At 29.7% G+C, this 15299-nt stretch overlaps 11 protein-coding genes across 11 annotated transcripts; 4 read left to right on the top strand and 7 right to left on the bottom strand.

The window, feature by feature from the left end:
- On the bottom strand, positions 1–156 carry AAJ76_8500015144 (hypothetical protein; the record flags this gene model as incomplete). Its single annotated transcript, XM_024476544.1, has 1 exon — positions 1–156. A coding segment is annotated over one exon (156 nt), but the record flags the coding sequence as incomplete, so codon positions are not given.
- Positions 157–785: 629 nt separating this feature from the next.
- Positions 786–911, top strand: AAJ76_8500014514 (hypothetical protein; the record flags this gene model as incomplete). The annotated part of the gene is made up of 1 exon (XM_024476543.1): positions 786–911. The coding sequence occupies one exon, from the start codon at positions 786–788 to the stop codon at positions 909–911; it is 126 nt and encodes a 41-aa protein (XP_024330051.1).
- Positions 912–4046: 3135 nt separating this feature from the next.
- On the bottom strand, positions 4047–4205 carry AAJ76_8500011095 (hypothetical protein; the record flags this gene model as incomplete). The annotated part of the gene is made up of 1 exon (XM_024476541.1): positions 4047–4205. The coding sequence occupies one exon, from the start codon at positions 4203–4205 to the stop codon at positions 4047–4049; it is 159 nt and encodes a 52-aa protein (XP_024330050.1).
- A 1550-nt stretch (positions 4206–5755) lies between these two features.
- AAJ76_850009101 (hypothetical protein) lies at positions 5756–6199 on the bottom strand (the record flags this gene model as incomplete). The annotated part of the gene is made up of 1 exon (XM_024476550.1): positions 5756–6199. The coding sequence occupies one exon, from the start codon at positions 6197–6199 to the stop codon at positions 5756–5758; it is 444 nt and encodes a 147-aa protein (XP_024330049.1).
- A 1553-nt stretch (positions 6200–7752) lies between these two features.
- On the top strand, positions 7753–7914 carry AAJ76_850007547 (hypothetical protein; the record flags this gene model as incomplete). The annotated part of the gene is made up of 1 exon (XM_024476549.1): positions 7753–7914. The coding sequence occupies one exon, from the start codon at positions 7753–7755 to the stop codon at positions 7912–7914; it is 162 nt and encodes a 53-aa protein (XP_024330048.1).
- A 216-nt stretch (positions 7915–8130) lies between these two features.
- AAJ76_850007169 (hypothetical protein) lies at positions 8131–8445 on the top strand (the record flags this gene model as incomplete). The annotated part of the gene is made up of 1 exon (XM_024476548.1): positions 8131–8445. One exon carries the CDS (start codon positions 8131–8133, stop codon positions 8443–8445), a length of 315 nt encoding a protein of 104 aa, XP_024330047.1.
- A 2444-nt stretch (positions 8446–10889) lies between these two features.
- Positions 10890–11108, top strand: AAJ76_850004410 (hypothetical protein; the record flags this gene model as incomplete). The annotated part of the gene is made up of 1 exon (XM_024476546.1): positions 10890–11108. One exon carries the CDS (start codon positions 10890–10892, stop codon positions 11106–11108), a length of 219 nt encoding a protein of 72 aa, XP_024330046.1.
- Positions 11109–13230: 2122 nt separating this feature from the next.
- On the bottom strand, positions 13231–13581 carry AAJ76_850001719 (putative transposase-like protein; the record flags this gene model as incomplete). Its single annotated transcript, XM_024476545.1, has 1 exon — positions 13231–13581. The coding sequence occupies one exon, from the start codon at positions 13579–13581 to the stop codon at positions 13231–13233; it is 351 nt and encodes a 116-aa protein (XP_024330045.1).
- A 224-nt stretch (positions 13582–13805) lies between these two features.
- AAJ76_850001309 (hypothetical protein) lies at positions 13806–13991 on the bottom strand (the record flags this gene model as incomplete). Its single annotated transcript, XM_024476542.1, has 1 exon — positions 13806–13991. One exon carries the CDS (start codon positions 13989–13991, stop codon positions 13806–13808), a length of 186 nt encoding a protein of 61 aa, XP_024330044.1.
- Positions 13992–14423: 432 nt separating this feature from the next.
- Positions 14424–14777, bottom strand: AAJ76_85000523 (hypothetical protein; the record flags this gene model as incomplete). The annotated part of the gene is made up of 1 exon (XM_024476547.1): positions 14424–14777. The coding sequence occupies one exon, from the start codon at positions 14775–14777 to the stop codon at positions 14424–14426; it is 354 nt and encodes a 117-aa protein (XP_024330043.1).
- A 9-nt stretch (positions 14778–14786) lies between these two features.
- Positions 14787–15194, bottom strand: AAJ76_85000106 (hypothetical protein; the record flags this gene model as incomplete). The annotated part of the gene is made up of 1 exon (XM_024476540.1): positions 14787–15194. One exon carries the CDS (start codon positions 15192–15194, stop codon positions 14787–14789), a length of 408 nt encoding a protein of 135 aa, XP_024330042.1.
- Positions 15195–15299: the final 105 nt, after the last annotated feature.

The following is a 15299-nucleotide window of genomic DNA, read 5'->3' as shown; positions in this document are numbered from 1 at the left end:
TAATTTATGCACTTCCTTTAAATTCGGACTCTGTCTCATTTTTTTATAAACAAGATTATTATCTTCTTTAATTGCTCTTAAAACAGTAGATTTTGATACTGATAAATCTAAATCAGCTTTAATTTTAGAAATAATTATGGCTTTATTAGAACCCATACTTTGAATTTTTTTAACTGTTCTAAAAGAAAGAGTTCTTTTTCTTCCTTTTTTGTTAGTAATTTTATTTACATTCTTTAAAGGCAGGTAATTTCTAATTGCGGTCCTGCTTCTGTCCAATATAGTACTAATTTGCTTAATATTTTTTCCTATTTGAAAATAAGCATCAATCTGTCCTTTTTCATACTCACCTAAAAATTTTCCTTTTCTCCTTAGGGGATAAATAATTTTTTTTAAAAAAACATCAAAACCATCATGTCCCTAAGAAAAGTTAAAGAAGTTTAAAATGACTTTTCTAAATCAAAAAACAATAAATAACAGATATCATTATTTTAAGCATGTGTTTGTACTTCAAAATTTGAGTTTAATGAGACGTCCCGTTTAATTGTAAGACTAATTGTTTTTTTTAAGCGTTTTGTAGTAGCTTATATCAAAAAAATAAAATCATGCAGTAGTTTATTGTAACAAAATAAAACGAATGTAATATTTACAATTCTATAAAACGTGTTTTTGAGGGGAGTGTCTTAAGATTTTGACGCACCACTTAAGACAAAAAAAATCAAAAACCAGATTAGACATATATAAAGTAAGATTTAATAAAAGGTATTCTTTAAATTATTTTAATTACAATGTTTAAATACGATTATAATTTTAGAATTGTATCTTGTTTAATTTTGCATGGGAAAAAATTTTTTTTTAGGTGTCTTAAGATTTTGACGTGCACTGTATATGTGAGTGGCGTATTTGTAGGGTAGCGAATCCTGCCTAAAGTATAGTTATGATAAATTATTTATTAATAAACCCCATTGGCTTGACATCTTTTTATTTTGTTTGTTAAATAAAAAAATGGTGAATACCACAAAAATTAATAGTAAATTAATTTAAAATATAAAAGTAAACGAGTGGAAGGTTAAACAAAATGTCGTATTATACCAAAGTGAGCAGGGGTGATTATATTAAGAAGAAACTGAATTTAAAGAGTATATAAGGGAATTTAAGGAAGTTTTGGGGTAGAATACGAGTAATATTATATACTGTAGATTAAAAAAATGTAAAATTACTAGAGAAGAAAGAAAAAAAGTTTTTAAAAAGAGGCAGATGGTGCCACAAGCATAAATTGAAAACACAGTAAAACAACTAGGAGATTTATTATGAAGAGAAGTAATAAGGAAATAAACATCAACGTAAAGAATTTCAGTTAGGGCACTAAAAAAACCAAATAGAAAGTTTAGATTGATAAGTAGTTTTATCGATCCAAATGATATGGTAGAAAAAGATGAATATCGGTTATCAAATACAAGAGATGTAATAAGAGCAACGCATAGCGCAAAAGCAATAACAGTGGTAGAGTTAAAGAAAGGATTTTTGGCATTGAGATTGGTGGAGAAGACAAGTTATGACAGTTGTTGGATTTAACAGGCAAGTATACAAATGAAATTCAACGGTCATGAGCTACAAGAATTCGCCGCAAATTTTAAAAAGATTGTGAATAGAATTTTTAGAGATTCGAAAGAAAACGGGATAGAAATTTATATGGACGATATAGTTATTATACAGAAATACTATTAAAGAACATGGCGTGTTGTTGCGATAAGTTTTTAGAAGATTAAAGGGAAATAATATGAACCCAAATCTAAATAAAATACAGCTTGCCGGGGGAAGTAAAACTGATAGAGGACACATTGAATGGTGTAGACATTACTCCATTGGAAATCAAGAAAAATGAAGCTCCCAAGTTCCCTACACCGAAAAGTGTTACAGAAACCGAAATATTTGGATCAGATCCTTACAGTCCCCCGGTTTGTGATTAGGTTCTTGGTTTAAGAACACGAGTTGCAATAAAAAGTATGACCTACAAATTTTTCGTTTTTTACCCTTAAAAATGAAATTCAAATGTTTAGAAAGAAAGAACTCAAAAACTTGAATTTTAATTTTATTGCTTTAAACGAATAATTTTTAGTAAAAAGGTGTGTAATAAATAATTTTTATTGAAGCTGATTTAATAAAAGTTATTGGTGGATGATCTTTATAATTGTTAATTAGCATGCATCTCATTATACATGAATTAATAAGCTTTTTGGTTCTACATCTAAAAGGTTATAAGCCTTTAAACCAGGCCGTGTTCCTTCAATGGTATTTATGCTAACTCCACTGGCCAAGTCTTTAAACCATTTACTGTGATTAACAGTTTTGTGCACATATCCACATTCATTTAAGCTATTATAGCCTTTCTAACAATCGCTGTAAATTGTTGCACCTTTTTTTACCAAATTTTTGATTTTTATTTGAAGTGTACACTTGGTCCTATCATCTACTTGAAATAATGAAGTTTTTTCCTTTTCTCCTCTTTTAACTAAACCAATTATCCACACGCCGTTAATTGGATATCCCTTATTGTATTTCCTTTTTCCTATTTTTGATTCATCTATTTCTATTATTTCATCGGAACTTCCAACATAATTTTTATAACTATAAAATTTATCAACTAATATTTTTGACAAGTCTTTTAAAATTCAATAAACCGTGTTTCTATTTATCCCTAAAATATATGCTATCACACCAATAGATGGCTTTAATAAGCCACAGTTCTCTTATTCTCAAAACTTTATATTTTTTTATTTTAGTATTCGAAAAAATTGAATGCATCCATAAACCAATTTGTTTTTTATAAATTTTGTAAAATTTATTATTATACCCCATAAACTCATATTTGTTTCTTCTAACATATTTAACTGCTTCTTTACAGTAAATACAGATATTTCCATAAATTATCTAAAATCAAACTTTTGAGTTCTTTCTTTCTAAACACCCAAAATTTCATTTTTAAGGGTAAAAAACGAAAAATTTGTAGGTCATACTTTTTGGTGCAACTCGTGTTAAAACTCCTAGGTTCTCTTAGCCCCCGGTGAAAAAAATATTTTAATAGTTCAATAAAGGAAAAAATTTTTCAGTAGTATTCTGCTTTCTAAACATGAATTCTAATAGAAAATTTTTCTTTGAGCCAAAGTCATTCACTTTCTTGACTTAATTTGAACCTTATGCTTGTTATTATAAGATTCTACATGCTGGGTATTTATGCTATTAATAGATCTATAAAGTTGTACTTATGACAAACAGTGTAATAGTCATAATCATCTGAGATAGATAAGCTTTCTATTCATCGGAGTATATAATACTTCCGGCTTTAGCAATAAGATTTATTATAGAAATAAGAACGAACGCAGATCTAGATTCTACGACAGTGTAGCTTTTCCGATGCAGGTTTAAATGATGTTTCTACAATGCAGAAACACCAACAGGCCTGTAAAGGTTTATCTCTATGACTCTTAACATTACAATTCAACTTGGTTTCATCTATTTGTACAATAATATTAGGACCTTCCGGTTTAATGGGATTATTAATAAAAAATAAAGAAGTTTGTTCGTTTATAATGTTTTGCAGCTTGGTTAAAGGCATTTTCTCAGTGCCTAATGTTCAATGATCTTAGAATAATTTTCACCATACGTTTAGTAGTAATTTCCTTTTAGTATTATTTAATATTCTTTTTAAAAGAATAGAGCAAGAATTGAACCGCGAGGAGATAGTTGTTCGATAGTAATGACAACCGTAAAAGCAGCATTTCCATTCAAACCTGGCGGAAATTTTAGAATTATGCATGAGGCGCATATTTTTAAAACAAAGCTTACAAATCTTTTCATCTCTGATTAAATTTTATCCAAACAATAAGATTAAAATTTCGTTTTCATCTGCTTTAATTAAAAAATCTGGCGCTACTTCATCTTTCCACTTCCGCCTTCATTAGTGCAAAAATTAAAATATATATTTAAAAGACTATTAGTTAAAAAGAATTAGTTCTTAAACATTTTCATTAATTTATAAAAAGTTAACCTTAGCGTCCTGTTACCGCTATTTTTGATATTTTTTCCCTCCATTTCCATTCATTAAAAACAATTATTTTTCCCTTTATTAATATCGCCACGTTTTCGATAAGTATTCTTAAGATGAGACCACGGGTTTTAAATTGGGTTCGTATGTGCCCTTTGAGCATTAAAAACCCAACAGAGTGGTTTACCACTTCATGGCAAGATCCAAATTTAGCAACGGCCCGGGGTAAGGTGGATAACCATCAATAATAATGATAGATTCGGGTACAACACGTTCTTCGAACATGTCTAATATAGTCGGAACCTTTCTTTTAAGAACAAGCTTAAGAACAAAGTTCCTAAAATTTCCCTCTTCTACATCCTTTACTAACCATTGTACGTTAGGCTTGTTGTCTAGAGGACTAGATGGGTTGGGTTTTAACTTCCCATTACAGATAGAAGCTTCGTCAAACTGCACCCCAATACCTTCTCCACCCATTTAAACCATTTTTGGCTCTTGTTCAGAAGTTACTTGCAAAATCAAATCTTTGATTTTAATGTAATTGTTTTCCGAACAATCGCAGAAATCAATTGCCTGTGCTGGGGTATATTCATATAGCTAGCAATACATTCGCCTAAGAATTTTTACAAAGTTTATATTCAGGGAGGCCATTTTAGACCCCTTCTTTAGGCTTGCCTTTGATCTACATGCCTTAGAAGAGCATCTGTAAGCATACCTGTCTATATACGTGGCAGCCACCATAATCCTCATTCTTCCATCACACCTCAAACAAATTATTTGTTTTTTTACAATGTTAAATTCTATAAAAAAATCCATTGTCTTAGTATTTTAAAAAAAATGCTTCACCAAATTAAAAAATAAAATTATTTCTTTTAGCTGATCCATAATAAGGGTTAAAAAATAATTTTTTTTACCTTTACTCCATCTTTCCATCCCCCTCCGAATAACTACGTTCACTTTAAAAAATTTTGTACATAGTTATTCATAGGGCGGTTGGAAAGATGAAGCGGCGCCGAAATTTGAATTATTTTCTGGTTTTTTTCTTAATGTGTTCATGAAAAAAAAATTAAAGGGGTTCTTGAAAATAAAAAAATTTATTCAAATATTTAATAATAGTCTAATAAAAGTTCTAAATCTTTTTTTCACCAAACAGTCTTGAAAACATAAAGATTTTAAGATAAGGTTTGATTAATGTATAATTTCTCTTTCTCAAATGAATTGTTTTTTAAGCAAACCAACTTCCTTCAATAGTATTCGTATGGATGCCGGTCTCTGGATCTTTAAAGTTTTTATTATGGTTAACCGTATAATGTTTGTATCCAAGAGATGTTAACCCACTATAACCCTTCCAGCCATCAGTATGTATAATACTTCCTTTAGAACGTATTTGGTAATTGAAGTATTAAGAGTAAATTTATCTCGTTTTTTAAATGAAGTAGAACAATGCGTCGTTAAGATAATCTTTCAACCATTCCGAGTACTCAAACGCCGTCAACACCATGACCACGGTAATATTTCCGTTTGCCAAACTTGTTTTTGTCAACTTTGACGACGATGCCTTCTCCGCCTATCATCCGAGGTCTTTTTAAATAGTGTCCGACCTTTTCATATTTTTCTGACTGCCTTTTTGCTAATACCAGTTATTGAACATATGGTTTTGACAGAATTTGTATATAGAATTAAAAAAATGGCTCTGTAATTTTTTTTCCAGCATTATTTTGCATCATAAAACGGGGGTTTTCTAAAGAGAAGAGCCTTTCTTCTGCACTTTTTCTTTGCGCATCCAATAACATTTTTATTACTCCATGTCCAGACGCATCTCCCCAAACAATAAAAACAAAAAATTTCAGACGGCTTTTTATGCACTTCGTCTATTACAACAGAAAAAATATCTGATAAAGAAATCCTAAATTTATCAAAGAAAGAGTTTGTCCGTATACTTTTTGTGGTTCTAAATTTATAGCAATTAGCATTTGTACAAACCCAACAAACCCCATCTAAAACTTTTCTAGATCTTTCAACCATTGGCAGCATACATGCTTCACATTCTAAATAAGAAAGCAATAAATTTTTAGATCGTAGAATATTAATGACATTTTCAGTATTCATTTGACGAATTATCATCAACCGTTCAAATCTTGTTTGTTGTCTTCTCATTTAAGGGGTAAAAAATAAATCTGGTCTAATATCTGCCCTAAAAGGGCAGATATTAGACCAGATCCAAATTTTCTACTAGATACACATTTTGACAAAGGATCCATACAATCTATCCTAATTATTTGTAATGCAGACCCTAATAATGCTGAAAATGTTACAAACCCCTTACGCAGCTTTTTATGTTCAATTCACGTCTTGCAATTCTTTATGATATTTTGATTTCAATAGTTTTCATTCCAAAAATCAAATTGTGCGATTTAAGAAATAAAATAGTTGCCTCAGTTCCTTTGTGATCTATGTAGTGATGAACTTCTCGATTAAATTTTGTTCTTCACTGGCCATCTTAGAGTTAATCGTTGTGACACACACCCTTGATAAGCGATCCGGTAAGATATGTAATTTTCCTCTTTTGTATTCTAGCTTAAATTTTAGGTCGCTCAAAAACATTAACCATCAGGCATTCTTCCTTGAGAATTTTTCATCTTGTATAACCACGTAAGTGGTTTGTGGTCGCACCCTTTATGAAATTCATAATGTAAGTACATCTTGAAGGTTTTAATAGCATATATTATTGCTAAAGCTTTTTTTCGAAGGTCGTGTAGTTACGCCGAGGGTTGTTAAGTACTCTACTGAAACAGCGAATTATTGCTTCTTTGCCATTTTGAATCTGTAAAAGCATACTTCCGATACATAAATCGAATGCATCGGCTTCATATCTGGTAACCCCAGCCATGGAGATTTAATGAGTTCTTGCCTGAGATTTTCGACTTCACTTTTTACTTTAACAAAACAGGGCCTTCCTCATTAATCGTGCGATATATATCTAAAACCTTTTCACTAAAATTTCTTACAAACATGCGATAGAAACCCAGAAGTCCCATAATTGATTGTCTGGAAGACAGAAGAAGGCTTCCCGGCGAATTAATACCACCCAATAACATTTCTAATGTCAATACCTGCACTTAAATGATTCTTAAAATTTTTAAATAAATTTTGTTTAGTGTCTTTAATCATCTTCAATAACCTCCTTTAAAAAAATTATAATAAATAATTTTTTTCAAGAAAATACCAAAATAAAATTTTTTTATTTTTATGTTGTAGAAGGACGGTCTACAACAGATTGCAGCTGCTTGATATTTTTAATACAAAATTTCTTTCTAATGGACCTATTCGAGATTTATCTGGAGTTAATGACCCTTACAACACTATAGTGTATCCTAAGATATTAATTGTCGCGCGACCATAATTTTTTTTATTTTTTAAACTCAAATTTACATCCTTTTATTGATTGAAATTTTTGTATTATATCTTATGTCATTTATATTTGTATAATTATTGATAGGTGGCAATGTAAATGTTATAGATAAAAAGTCGATTTTCTGTATTATTACAGTTTTTAATGTACTACACCACACAACAAATTAATCAATGCAGATAGATAGATATATTCTACAGAATAACTTCCTGCCAGTTTTTTACGGCCCCACGCAAAAGATCCCGATTTTAAGGGTTAAAAAAATCTAAAGGAAGTTTTTTATTTTTTAACACTTAAAATGAGAATTATTGTGAAAAGCCAGAAAGGAATAGATCAAATTATCAACTTTGGTAAATATATTTTTGACAAAAAGGATGGATTAATCGAGAAACTATCGGGGGATGTGTATAAATATGGGTTGTTCGGCGTCTGGTATTATAAATCTCAGTTATGTTACTAATCTTTCTTCATTTGGTGTTACATCTGGTCATAACCATCTTCCCGATTTAGTGTTGGCCGTTCGTAAACCGTCAATAGAAAAAGTGAAAGAACAAATAATTTCTAGGTCTGAAGCGCCTAAAAATGATATTTTTCGACTATTAGAGAAGCGAATTGTGATTTTGTTGGGGCGTTAGAATCTTTTGATCAGATTGATAGAATTTTGCGCAATGCAAGAATGAAGCATCTTAATCCTATATCATATGCAAACCAGACCTTGAGACCGGCTGCAAATTTATTAGTTACTCATACGGGAGACCATTTCTATCAATACGGACCCGAAAACCTCGGCAATTTTAAAGAAAACTATGATTTATTATTGTTTCATTCAGAATCAGCAGTACAAAAACTGCGACATAATGGTTTATGGGCCGTTGATGGTACTTTTAGCATGATTTTATTTTCATATTTTCAATTGTATACTATAAACTATGTCCCAGATAACCATGTTTTTCCCGTTGTTTTTTCAATATTAAAAAATAAAAGCCATTAGATCTACATAAGTTTGTTTTCAATATTATAGCAGTCAATTCGCGGGTTTAATTCACAAATACTAAAAATGGAATTTGAATATGCAGCAATTTCTGCATTTCAAATGATTTTACGAGTTGTCGAATTTCGTGCTGTTTGTTTTATCCATCACTGGCTTAAGTTATACCAATTAAAAGCTCTGGCTTGTCATCTATTTATTCATCTGACAGAAAAGTAAGAAGGTTTATTTTAGCATTAAATGCATTAGCTTATGTTGATTATGACGAAATAAATAATTTATTTTTAGAGTTAAAAACTATCTAGATTTTTCTCTTGCTTAGAAAAACTTACAACCATTTTTACTTCACATATCTTGATATTTGCTGTAAATTTCCACCTGACATTTGGCAATCGCATTATATTTTAACATTAAACTTTCGAAAACCAATAATGCAATGGAAGAACAGCACAATACTTTTATAAATACATTTGAAAAGGGTCGTTATAGTTTTTATTTATTTATCAGTAAATTAAAAGATGAAAAAGACGTTGTAAGAATTATATCCATTCAAAAAACAAAGTTAAATGTGATATTTAAACGGAAACGAATATATTTTGATAGAGAAGCAAAACTTTTTTTAAGGAAAACTAGAGAATGTAATTATGGATGCGAGTTTATTTTTTCTGTTATTAAAGTTTTAAATTATTGATTTTTGTAGTTTAATTAGTAACCCATAAAATCATTTGTTTATCTAATTTTTTAGTTATTTAATTAATACATTATCAGTTACTAAAAAATCTATTATTGTCTTATATAAATGTAAAATTTTAAAATAACATATTCCATCTTATATTTTTTGCTGAAAGATCCCTTACAGGGGGATCTTTTAACCGGACACCGACTTTAAGGGGGGCAAAAAATTTATTTTTAACCCCTCTTATAAAAATGAGAAGAATTGTGATGACAAACGAAGAATTACAAGATTTGTATTTTGAAGTAAAATCGTCAAAGCAGAGGCAAAAAGTCCTTGTCGCGCGTTTGATACGCAAATAGAATGCTCCGATGGTGCTTTTTTACGATGCAAATGGAAAAGGTGCAGATTGTTTTTTTCTATCTGGAAAAATTTCTTGTTTGAACACACACACTTTGAAAATATTTTATTGCCTAAAATAATAAATTTGTGATTTACAGATGCTTCTTATGGTCAAATGGCGTACATATTAGGTTGGAATAAACAAAATATAATTAACGCTATAAATAAACTGCCTGCGAGTCTTTGATACAGTCAACCCCAGCAATCCGAGATTCCGCCTATTCAAAACATAATAATTTTGCAAAAAATAAATTCATTTTATGGTTGTTTTTTCTACTTTTACAAATCGTGTTATTATCGCCTAATAGAGACGATGATATGAATTTTTATAAAAGTTTTTGGATCGGTGACCATATGTTGCCTTACCCGGGGGCGTATGCATGCACCTTGTTTTTTAATTTTTTTACCCTTTAATGACTTTTTTTTAACTTGAAGAAATTGTTTAAGAAGCGGCTTTTGAATTGATTGACAAATTGTCTAAATAAAAATTAATTAAAAATGATAACTTTGTAAGTATTGTAATAAAAACATGCTGTTTAAACAAAACATAAATGTTTTGAATCGTTTTGAATGAGGGAGTGTGTTTTGTTGTTGTGATCATTACCAAACAACCAAAACAATTAGGTCTAATTCTTGTATCATAAATTTTAAGGCAGATATTAAGACCATTTTAAGGATAGCATGTTTTTACGCACACAAAGAAAAAATTGATAAAATCTTGAAGTATAACGAGATAGGTAAACGATCAATGGCGTGAATTTAGGAAATTATTATTGATTAAATAAGTATGTTTTTTGTAGAAAACCCAATTAAACTGGACAGGCCCAATATTATAGCCTAGATAGATCAAAAAAATAAATCATAATGTAAAAAAGTCAGAGAGGAAGACCATTCTTACCTTGTTGGTGTTTTTGTATCGTTGATACATCACACACATAAACCAACTTTGGGGTATTAACAATTGTTGAATCTCGTTCTGCTAATGTACTTCTTCTTATTATTGATAAATTATGATTCTAGGTAATATTATTCATTCTGACGAACGGAAAGCTCATAACAGCCTTGCGAAATCTAATTTATATACTTACAATAGTATTTGTCATTAATATAATTTTAATGATCCAATATCTGGTGTGCACACTCAGCATGTTGAATCATATAGTAATTGGCTTAAGTATAGTATAAAAGACAGAAAAGGGATAAATATAGAACAGAGGAAAACATTTTTATCGGAGTTTGTGTTTAGAGAGCACCATGTTGCTAAAAAATTTTATCTTTTATTAAATAATTGTAGTGTCGGAGTTTTTTCAGTTGAAGCCCCCTGTTTTACATAAATAGGTTAATAAAATTTTTTTACCCCCAAAATTTTAAAATGCAGAGCGAAGAAAATCTTCAAAAAATTTACGATTTTATAGGAAAACATCTTTTAAAAAGAACTTACAACAAATGTGGGAAAGAAGTTAAATTACGTTTATGTAAACAAAACAAAATACGTTGCAAAGATAAAAAATTTGGTGTTGAAAGAAGTTTATTTAGTAATACTGCTTTTGAAAGACGAAAGATTATTCGCCTTTTAATCTTGAAAGTTTAAAATTTATGGATGGAAAGACTAAAACCATTACATATTTCTAAGATTTTAGGTGTAAGGTCGTTTGTGATAACAAAATTTCTAAAAATAGTAACAACAGAAAAACTATATTTTAAGTATTTACAGAAAAAAGATAATTATTTGGTTGACCAGATACGATTATTGAACTTGATGAAAGTAAATTTGGAAAACGCGAATACCAAAGACGACATGTAGTCGTGGTGTTTGGGATTTGGAGTAATTGAAAGAATCACTAATTGTAAAACCGTTTTGTTTTCAGTTCCTAATAGATCCTCCTTATTATTGAATAAAATAATTTTTAAACTTTCAAATAAAGAATCTATTATTTATTCAGATTATTGGAAGTGATGTGATAAAGTTAAATTCACAATAAAAAACACATGACAATAAATCACGGCCTTTTTTTAAGGATTCAACAACCTTTGTGCATACTAACACTATAGAAGGGAATTGGGCAGCAACTAAACAGCAAACACCATCTTGATGTCAAACCAAAATCATGATATTGCCATATTTATTACGTTTTATGTTGATTAAAAACCATAAAAATTTTTATTTAAAACTCAAGTAAATTGTTACTTAGGTTTATTATTTTGAATATTAAAATTTGGGGAGAAAAAATTTTATTAATCTATTTATATAAAATAGAAGGGCTTTAACTAAAAAATTGGCCAAGAAGAGGATTTGGGAGCAAAAAAACCACATTATTCAGTAAATTTCCACGATTTTGGCGCACACTTATTAAATGTTAGCATGCCATTTTTTAAATTTATTCTTAAGAATAAACTTTTAGAGAGGTATGCTAACATTTATGAAGTAAATTTTGAAATTTTTTTTGTAGAAAGGTAAGCAATGCAATTAGTAGAAAATATTGGACGCCTCGTGAACATCAAATGTTAAGAAATAACTTGTATGAGTGATGATTATTTTACACTCTATAAAGATAGTATATATTAAGAAGATATGGGTATACTTGCAGTTCTTGTAAAGACAATATAATTCTTATCAAATATATAGGAGCCGACTTATCTAGAATTATAATGTCGAAGTTTCTTCATTTGACCTACTGGCTAAACTGCTATCCATGGTACAAAAAGTGGGTTGGGGAGGGTTTTATAAAATTTTCCTCTAAAAATGAACTTCAAAAATGCGAGAATGATAAATTAGGAAAAATTAAATAATTTTTATTTTAATTTAATAAGTATAAAATCCCAACAATGCTGCCAAAAATGCTCTAATAAAACAAGAATAAAAGTTTTTGGGCCACAAATTAATACACGAGATAATTACAATACTACTTTAATTTGTACCTGACCTAAATATAAGTATACAATGTCCATTTGTAAGAAAACTGTTTTTTTTTTATTAGAACCAGTCATTTATTTATTCTTAAAGTTATAGATATGTTGTCAATTAAAGCGTCAGTTGATTTAATAATTATTATTTTTAAAAATCAAAAGATCAAGTTTGGGATATTTTTTGTATTATGCGTAGTTTTGAATTTATAATCTTATTCTAAAATCAATCAGACATTTGGGTGAGAAAATTGTATTGTAGAAATAGATTAAACTAAAATATGAAAGAACAAACACAATAGAAGTCATGTAATTACAGGATTTGGGAACGTAGATTGATAGAAAGAACCCATGAAAAAGAATGGTTGTTATTGGGGTGGAAAGAAGAAATGCGGGGTTAAAGTTGGCCTGTTCGGTATTTTTTGATATTTCCAAAATTTGAAATTTTTTAACCCCAATTTTTCAATTGAAAAATCTATGCACAATTAACAAATAAATAATAAGTAAACAAATAAAAAACAAATAAATTTACAAATCAACAAACCATTTATAAATAAATATTAATAAAAAAATTTTAATAAGACCTCTAGACTGTTTCTGCCTTCGTTTATTTGTAACATAAATATTAACAAGTATATATCAATTAATTCCCATGTTCTGTTTCTTATTAAGATTGTTCTTTTTATTTCACTCCAGTTACCTTCTATGGTATTGGTATGCGTGTTAGTTTGCTTGTCAACAAAATGTTTTGAGTGGTTTACAGTTTGATGTTTAAAAAGTTCCTTGGAAAGATTTGAATAGCCTTTTCATTAATCACTATAAATAGTCGTTTCTTTTTTAATGTATTTTTTACAAGACGTCGTTAAAGTATAGCCGCCTCTTTTTTCTACGTATCTTAGCACGAATCTTTTGCTAATTCTTTTGACGGCTCCCACAAACCAAACGCCTTCTACTCTGTGGCCTCTGTTGTATTTTCTCCTGCCAAATTTACTTTCGTCAATTTCAACTATCGCATTATTTCCGCCAATTTTATCAAACTTATTTAAATATAAGTCTAATATACCCAGTGATCGTAGCTTATCGCAGATTTCAAAGACCAAAGATCTATAAATTCCTGTAATTTTGGCAAAAAGATCACAAGGAACATTCTCAATCCACATATCTATTACTTTTATTATAGTAATAGAAGGAAGTGGCGAGTTTTCAAAAATTGTTCCTTTATAGCAAGTGGACCTACGCTTACATGCAGAAAAAACAGACAATCCTGTTCTTTTCCTTCAGTTTACGTGTACTTGAACCGCAGTTATAACATTACGATTGTTATAATGTTATTGACTTCACTTGCAAATTCTTGTTACTCCTCTTCCTCTTTGAGTTTTGTCAGCTAAGGGGTTAAAAAAATTCGGATTTTGAAAATATCAAAAAATACCGGTCTGTCCGATTTACTCCTATTATTTCTTATAAAAAAGTTTTTTAGCATATCCAAATACTGAAAAATTTTATGTTCTATTGTAATATTCATAGGGGTTATTTTTAAAATTAAACCTTTTGCCCTTCTAAAAGGAATCATTAATATTTTATTTAAATAATTTAGTGGCAATTTAGTTTTATATGTGCTTTTGTTATATAATTAAAACAACTTTTTGTTTTTATAAATACAGATGTATTTGGTAAGATTTAGTTAGGTAGTATTAGATTTGGTGGGTTAGATTAGATACCGTTAGATTGGGTGGTTGGGATAAGTAGTTGTATGAGATGGTTGATGGTTAGATAGTTGGGTTGGGTGGTTTTGCAAAATGATATTGAGGTAGTAATATTGGGTTAGTAGTATTGAGGTTGGTGTTATTTTTAAGGTTAAAAACAACATCAGTTTTTTGTAATGCCCCCGATTAAAATACAAAAATATCGGGGTTGTTGCTTAACTTCACGAATTTGCCTACCAGCTTGCTGTGCCTATCGGTTTCTTAAATTATTATTTTTTTTATTTTTTTAGCCCCTATTTTTAGGTTGAAAAAAAGATAGGCAAGTTCGTGTAGAAGACCCCAGCAAGATATAAATTAAAATCTTGTTTTCTAACGCCTTTCATTTTTTTAATATAAATTTTATTCTTATTCCAATACGATTCAATATGTTGCGTATGGACACCGTAATCAAAATCAACAAAATTTAAAGAACGGTTTACTGTATAATGCTGAACCTCCAAGCTTGTAATATCCTTATATGCAGCCCATTGATTTGAATAAATAATCATACCGGGCAAACAAATTCTTTGAAAAGTATAAAGGATGGTAGTTTTGTCTCTTTGGGCTACAATCTCCATGTATCCTCTTGCCGATAAATAACTTGTATCAACCATCACAAAAACCTAGACTTGATGTTCTGGCGTTCGTCCCCCATGATATTTTTGCTTGTGAAAAAACGATCTTTCATCAATTTGGCATATAATGACAGAACCACCAAGGAAAATCAAATTTCTAATAAATAACTCTACACATGCACTTCTAAAAGTTCTGCGCATTTCGGTTACCTTATCGTGCCCTGGTCCCGTTAAAATGCTAATATTTTTATGCAAAGTGTTTATGCTCTTATGGTAAATGACGTATACACCCATTTGTAAATCAATTCGAGTTTTTTTCAAAAAATGAATTGTTTCTGATTGAAAGTGTAGTTTTAAACCTAAGACATTGTTTGTTTCCGCACTTCCAAACAAATTATTTTTGGTCTTACTACAAGCTCGCCAATCCATACTTCTATAACAATAAACCCAAGACATGCACCCCTTGATCAATCCTGTGGATTTGAGAAAGTTGATAACACAATTTATATCAGTACCGATAATTGGCAAAATTTCTTCTTATATAAGGGAAAAAATTATACT

The sequence above is a fragment of the Vairimorpha ceranae genome, assembly GCF_000988165.1.
Source record: "Vairimorpha ceranae strain PA08 1199 chromosome Unknown NODE_85, whole genome shotgun sequence".
Taxonomy (NCBI): domain Eukaryota; kingdom Fungi; phylum Microsporidia; family Nosematidae; genus Vairimorpha; species Vairimorpha ceranae.
This window is presented reverse-complemented; position numbering and strand designations above follow the sequence as displayed.